This window comes from Cibotium barometz, chromosome 51 (assembly GCF_041138505.1).
Source record: "Cibotium barometz isolate CiBa-2024 chromosome 51, ASM4113850v1, whole genome shotgun sequence".
Lineage (NCBI taxonomy): Eukaryota > Viridiplantae > Streptophyta > Polypodiopsida > Cyatheales > Cibotiaceae > Cibotium > Cibotium barometz.
Genome location: NC_141096.1, coordinates 35,664,826 through 35,672,587, shown reverse-complemented (window position 1 = coordinate 35,672,587; position 7,762 = coordinate 35,664,826). Strand labels below are relative to the sequence as shown.

Genomic DNA, 7,762 nt, shown 5'->3' with positions numbered 1-7,762 from the left:
ACCAATAGATGCAAAGGATTCCACAATACCCTTTATCTTCAATGCATAGTCATTCACAGACATACTCTTTTTCTCCACAGAATGATCTAATTCTTCAACTGTATCTTTCGCGCCTTGGTATTCGTTTCATAGAGTTTTACCAAGGTGTCCCACGCCTCCTTGGGGGACTTGGCATCCTGTATGTGCCCAATCATGGTGTCCTGTATACTGATAGTAGAGAGCCAATACATAACTTTTCTGGCTCCTTGGTTCCAATCCTTGAACTCTTTCACATCTATAGCAGTCGGATTGATGTCTGGTATCTCCGGTGCCTCTTCATGCTCATCTTCTATATAGTCCCAATAGCCCTTTCCCATCAGGAAATTTGTCAGTCTCTGAACCTCCAAGCATGGAAGTTGTTCTTATCAAGCTTCTCAGCAACAATCTGGGTTATGCCATCATTCGACATCTTGCCAGACACACAAATTTACCAAAAACAGCACTCTGGCTTGTCCTGCACAAACTGCTGTATTTTCTGCAGCGGTACTGTAGTAGACTCAAATGTCACAACCAGTGACCTCAATGTGCATACATACACCCAATGGAAATTGTTGACCTCCTTGCAGCACACACAGTGTCTGCACAGCCAGTCTGTCTTCCTACAGTTCTTAAAACAGAGTTCTGCAGAGAATCAATGACTTACCCGCAGTGCTCGAAATTGCCTGCTTTTTGAAAAACGGAGGTCGAGACGTGCCAGAAACGCGTTTTCGGCCCCCAAAAGTGCGTTCGATAGGACAATATAGTTGCCAATATAGTTGCCCTATAGCTTTACTCTCGCGAAGAAAGCTCCTCAATTAGAGATCATTTGCCGGTGCCTATAGTTGCCAATATAGTTTCCCTATAGCTTTACTCTCGCGAAGAAAGTTCCTCAATTAGAGATCATTTGCCGGTGCCTCTTGTAGAGCTCCCGACAGGGTGTAGTCGCCAACACAAATAGGGAAGAGTGGTTGAAGCTCTTACCCTCGTACCGCTTCCTGTGCTTCTCTTGCTTGCAGCTCAGCCCTTAGCATGAACCAGGCTCTGATACCATGAAAAGATGCAGGGGAGAAGAGAGCTTGAGCTCTTGCAAGCACACACACACTCACAAAACCCTAACAGAGAACACACAAGGTGAGAGACTGAAAATCTTCTTCTTCTTCACTCAACACTCAACACACCATATACAAAGATAAGAGTACACACAATTAAAAGGTACTTAATCAAATACATAATAGGGTTCTCTATAGTGTGAACCCAACTAAATGAGCCGGCGCTATAACTATGCCAGTCTCTAGAATCGCTGTCACACAGCCTATCATCCCACTAGCTGCATATCACCCATGATCTCACCAACCATGCCAGTGGTGTAAGTGTGGGGCCTATCCCCCAAGCAGGTCATCAGTGTCCACCGCCTCACTAGATGAGCTCGATATCTCAACACATGCCCCCCTCTCGCATTATTATGTCGGGCACAATTGCTTGGGTCATCAAGGCCGTGGTCATCATGTCATATGAGGAGGAGGGTGGCGGACTAGCCCTGGAGGTCTCTCACCTTCGTATTTTTGCAGTGCCAGTCCTAGGTCCACCTACTGGTCACTAGACTCCATGTTCTAGCCAAAGATGGAAATTTGTAGTAGTACTACTACATGGCACATTTGGAGAGCTCAATGCAGCGATGACATCGAAGGAACTCTCACCTTGCCCAGCAGATTCCATCTAGAGCATTTGGCTCGATATCATTTACACCCTCCATGGTCAGTGGGGTGGGAGAAGCTTCATGGTGGCGTAGACTGCATGTAGAAGTGCTGAGAGACCTTCCTCAAGATCTAGCATCATGATCCCTTTCTCATTGATAGTGTCGTGTGAGCCCACTTGGCACTATAGACTACCTGTGTGGTTATTTTCTCCTCCCCCCATTGTATGAGATAGCCTTCTTCTCCTAGATCAACCAACCAAAGGAGAAGAGCATCCTCCCCCCCTTTTTTATGCTTCTTGACTCTCGCTCCCCATGTGGAGACAAGTTTGTACTTAGCCATTATGGCTGTTTTTCTTGGTAACTAATAAAAAGATCTTTTTTTCCAAAAAAAGCTGTTATATAGCACTTTTTATTAGCACTGAGACATCACTATGTAGTACTTTATAGCAGTACATAACACTATACATGCAATATTTACTATTGCTATATAACACTATATATAATGTTATAGTTATATCATTATTTATATATAGCACATAAACATACAAATTATACTTACTATTGATATATATGTAATGTTATAGTTATATGAATGTTGTTATATAGCACATATATATAACACAATATGTATATTGTTATAGCACTATTATATAACACTACTACTATATACCACTACCCTCCAAATACCAAGCTTCAGGATATGGGAAAGGGGAACACAATGGAGATGGGGCTGTTATTAAGCGAGAGCTTACACATGAGCAGCTAAAACCAAATGGCTGGACTTTGAGGTGTGCTACTAATGTCGTGAGTTTCATAAGGGCAAGGCTTTCTAGTAAGGAGGTTAATAGAGTGTTCTAGGAAATCAAGAAGGATGAAGTAAATAAAAGTATTACGTGGGAATGCAAGTGTGTTGGAGGCTCACACGCCATGCATTCTATTAATGAATTTTCACCTACAGATAAATGTGCCTTAAGATGTAGGAGGCTTTCATGATTTTATGATCCTTGTACGATCCTTGTATGAAGGGAAAATGGAGGAGATGCAAGAACAAGGCATATGTAGAGAGTTGGGAGTATCACACCATTCAACTAGCGGGATGGAGACATACAAAATGATAGCTCTAGTGAAGAAGAGGGTCTTGATAGCCCCACTTATGCTGGTCACCTAGATGTGTGATACATTATGTGTTGGAGACAACTTTGCTGTGTCAATGTGTCAACAATGGGCAACAAGGTTCATAAGACTTCTTCGTTGCTAAGTGTACTGAAGAAAAACATAGGATACCTCGAGAGATGCTCGATAATTGGGGCAATATTTATGCTGCAAAATCGTTTGTAGTCCTCACAGGACTCTACTACGAGAGAGTCCATGATGATGTATGGGAGCTGCGTGCAAACAAGCCTCTAGTTCTAATGTTCTCACGCCTCGTAAACGAACATCAAGTTTTATATGGAGCCCATACCATGACAAGAAACTCTCTTTAAGGCTAGCATCCGAGGTGGAGGAGAATATATATAATAGCATGCCCTTTATAACTAGCTAATTCTAGATTTGCTAAGGTGTAGGCAGTAGGTAAAAAGAGGGTTTTGTTTTACTAGCTCAACAAGTACATAGCAATAATAGAGCCTACTTATTGTAACTGGCCAAACTCAGCTCTATAATGACTTCAATAATCATGATGAGGTTGCTAGATTTCTGGTAGAATCTCATGCCTCACTTCCAAAAAAGAAGACTTGATGCAAGCAGTACTTATGTATTTTGCTACATTTTTCATGCCAATATATTGATGTTCTCATGGACTTATGTACTTTAAACATATCAAGAGTACTTTAGTTAGCTCTAAAATTTTCAACAACTAATAATAACAGTCTCATTCACTACAAAAGTGATGAAGTTTCTTAGCTAGGAAGCGGAGTCTAGTTTTTAAGTACTTTACACTACTTCAAAAAGTGTTTTTAAGTACTTTATAATGCTACAAAAAGTACTTTAAAGAACTTTAAAGGACTTACAATATTAAGTTGAGATAAGTTTTTGCCCACCAATATTCATAAGACATAAGATTCCCTCCATTTAGGAGACACTGCTTTACAAATTCTTCTTCACGCTGACGGGATATTGTATCCCACATATTAAAGTAGTCCAGAGTAGCTTGTTCTAGTCAATTTGATGAAATGAGCCATTTGTATAGCCATGGCTTAAGTTCCTTTGTTATGAATTTTTCCTACTGAGCTTCTTCCATCGTTGGTATGATGACATATGTGCCCAGAGTTTTTTGGCTGCATTTATAAAGGGAATCATCCACTAATATGGTATTGGACTCATCAAACTTGGAATCTTGTGCCAAAATTGCCTCGAATTTGGTTGAAAGGAAGAACCCGCCAGCCCTGAACAAGGGCAAAGCATTCTTGTAGGTATATGATCTAATGTGCATGGGGAAGAAAAAAATAATTTAATTGATAAAGAGAGGAAGTGAAAGACTCCTGAAACATCTATGAGTATCATTCTCGTATGATGACTACCGGAAGTATGCTGCTTCGAGTGAATCCAAATACAAGAACTTTAACATCATGTGTTATGATGTTACTTTGAGGCCACTGTCTTTGGCACATTTCCAGCGACAAGAGTCTATCCTCATTGGATTGTAGGCGAGTATTGGTGGCTGCAGATAGGTTTCTTTTGTGGATACATAGAACCCTTGCTACTTTTGCTAAGCTAAAAGAATTTTTGTTGCCTCTGTCTCCATTGAAACCATCACCATTAAGAACCATCATTATAGAGGCCTTCTTCACTCAAGAAGAGCTCATCCTTTGACCGTGGCACTTTCACCTACGCCAAAGTGTTGTGAATGTTGCCTAGCAGAGATCTTTTGCAACCCATTTGTTTAGGTAGAACATCCCTGAAATTGCAGTGATGGAGGAGTTATTCAAACATTTCTTTTCTTATAGCTTTGTCGAGATCCTTCGTTTGGCTACAATCCTTCAAATCCTCTTTCTTTCCTTCTCATCCATGGTCTTGTTCTCATCAACAAAACGCTTCTCCTTGGCTTTTTGTCGATGCTCCCTTTGCTTTGCAACCCAATACTCCCTCATTTTCTGAGTGCCTTCATGCCCAAGAACGACCCTACCTCCATTTGCTTTTACCTCTGCATGCCTATTAGCATCCATACTGACATGAGGTGATAGTATTGGTAGAAAAACATTGACCCTGCCTGCACTTGGTTGCACTTCTGCATGCCCTTCAACATTTATACTGGATGAGAGCCATTCTTGCAATATATATATATATATATAGAGAGAAAGAGAGAGAGAGAGCTCAGGCAGTAACGCGATCGGTGTTCTCCCAAGTAGTAATGCCATCACACTCCACTTAGTTGTAAATGCACGCAACCTTTTGATCATTAGATTTAAGATTTGGTTGTAATTATAAAATCTCTTTTTCTATTCATATTTTTAGGGAAAAAATGAGCTATCACACCGCTTAACAAAGCAATGTCAATGACACTCCTTTTTGGACCACCTAACCATGCTTTTACCCAACCTTATAAATTGAAATAAAGTCCATGTAGTTAAAATTATAAACAATATTTTACCATTACAAAGTGGTTGAATGATAAATAGAGTGTATTTTGCAAATTAAAATGTTATCTTTGACAAAGTAATACCTAACAAGCTGACCCAATACACATAATTATACAGTTGCATTAAAAGAACACATTCATCTGAATCTGCCTAGTGTTGTGAATGTGACCATGTTGAGTGTCCTAGTACAAAATTTAATTCATTGGTATTCACATGCCTTGAGGTTTTCGCAAGACTTTCAAAAATTATTCACACTTGAGTACCACACAAGGAAATTGCCATTTTGGCTTATAGAAATCTTAGGCATTTGATTAAATTCGAAAAGGCACATTACTACATCAGCATAAAGAATGAGGATAATAAAACAATGTGAACTCTTCATTAGCGGCAGTACTATTATATAAGTGATTGGATGCCTAAAAGTATATGGTTGTAAGTGAAGAAGCATTAGTATATTAATGTTTTGAGTGTGTCAACGAGGCTTTGGAGGTGGTGATTTGACGTACGAAACGACTAACCGAGGTGAACTATAAATAAATATGTGTAGCCAGCATGTTACTATGAATAAATTAATATAATATATATGTGTTGTTGCGACGGCCCATTTTCTTTCCCGAGAGCCAGCTCGATGCAAGGAAGCACGTTTGTGGAAAGTCGGAAAGTTTGCGAAGGTTTCGGGGCTGGTATGTTAATTATATAAGCAGTGGTGGTTGGTAACAATGCATCAACTCTCTCTCTCTCCCCCCCCGTTGTAAGCGACTCTCTGTCTCTGTCTCTGTCTCTCTCTCCGCCCCGTTGTGAGCGACTCTCTCTCTCTCTCTCTCCATTGTAAGCAACTGTGTGTGTGTGTGTAACATGTCTTCTGTTACATTTCTCTTTGCTCATGTTAACTAGACAGTGGTGATTATTATAGCTGCTTAATCAGATTATTATAGCTGCTTAATCATGGTTGTTGTAATTTTGCCCAGCTTGAATCACGTCACAGGTGGTGTAGAAGAAGGTCATGGCGGGGCGCAGCTGCAGCATCTACGTCGTGCTAGCCGTTGTGCTCGTGTTGTCACTCCTCGGCGCAGCACTTGGGTCGACGGGCACCATATCCTATTATCTGCAGCAAGAGTTTGGTACAAACGAGCTGGGCATGGTGGCGGCCGCCCGGCCGGCCGTGAACGGGACCAACACGGGCTTCGGGCTAGAGATGGTGTACGAGTTCGTGATGACGGCGACGGAAGATCCTGCGTCGGACATCATGGGATACGTGAGGGGGACGGCGATCGCCGTCAACAACACAGCGGCCGCCACCGTCTTTTTCATAAGCAACGTGGTGCACTACGAGTACAGAGGCATGAATGGCACCCTGAGCCAGCAAGGGGAGGCCATCTTCACCGACCCGTCTTGGGAGTTTTCCGTTGTGGGCGGCACCGGAGCCTTCCGGAACGCCTTTGGCTACAGCTTGGGCCGTGCCGTGTCGTTCTCTCGCACACCCGCCGGCCTCTCCCACGTTGTCACTCACTACGACGCTTACTTCTCCTTGAAAGGCTACTAATAAAAACCATATTGGCCCACTAATAAAACCATCATCGAGAAGAACCATATTGGCCCACTAATAAAACCATCATCGACATGCTTCTCACACCTCATTCCATGTTCTTTCTTAATTGTATTTTTTCTCAAACTTTCCAATATTTTTCAAGATTCCCTAACATTCACAAGAACACACACTTCCAAAGTAAGGCACCTTGGGATGGGGACAATAGCCAAGTGGTTAAGGAAGCATCTTTTCTCCTCCCACACATGGGTTCTATGTTGGCTTACCCCCCCCCCCCTACTCCTCACTCCACAAATGGTTGAGAGTGTGTGTGTTTTCCCCTTCTTATCTAAGAAACACAAATATGCACTTCAATTCATTTAGACCAACAAATGAGTTGTTTATCTATGTAAGAAGAGAGCACCTAATGGTTAATATCCATGATTATATCTTCTTGACAAAATCACTTGTTGTCTTCTCAATGGGCCATAATATATAAATCTTAATCTAGAAAGGTCTATTGTTGATTATAGCCTAATGGAAGATTTAATATATAGAGTATCCTTCTTGATTAGATTTACGACTCACTAACTGACAAATGAGTAATAAGACAAACTTTACCATTAAACATTGTGCGGACAAAATAGGTAATTGACGAGGGTTACCTAAAAATATTCTCTCTCAAAATAGGTAACTGACGAGGGTTACCTAAAAAGATTCCCTCTCAAAATATGTGAAAGCTAAAAAATAGCTTTAAAACATACTTTTTTTGAAAAGTACATCTTGTACATTAAAAAACTACATGAATTTTGACACTTTTTTCAAGATTGAGAACATGTGTGACCTCCATAGATTTATAAACTAGTATTGTTTGACATAAAAATAACTTGATTTTCAAATGGCATAGAAGCATAGAAGAGTCCACACAACTTTAAAAAATATCAA

At 40.9% G+C, this 7,762-nt stretch overlaps 1 protein-coding gene across 3 annotated transcripts; it reads left to right on the top strand.

Moving 5' to 3' along the window:
* The first annotated feature begins 6,034 nt into the window (after positions 1–6,034).
* On the top strand, positions 6,035–7,289 carry LOC147609587 (dirigent protein 21-like). Of its 3 annotated transcripts, none has more exons than XM_086787800.1 (2): positions 6,035–6,089; positions 6,261–7,289. In XM_086787800.1, the coding sequence occupies exon 2, from the start codon at positions 6,296–6,298 to the stop codon at positions 6,833–6,835; it is 540 nt and encodes a 179-aa protein (XP_086643926.1). In that variant the 5' UTR covers positions 6,035–6,089; positions 6,261–6,295; the 3' UTR covers positions 6,836–7,289. The 3 variants fall into 3 exon arrangements, with proteins under 3 accessions (XP_086643926.1, XP_086643925.1, XP_086643928.1); XM_086787799.1 differs by having other exon boundaries at positions 6,035–6,120; positions 6,261–7,288; XM_086787802.1 differs by having other exon boundaries at positions 6,052–6,120; positions 6,278–7,289.
* Positions 7,290–7,762: the final 473 nt, after the last annotated feature.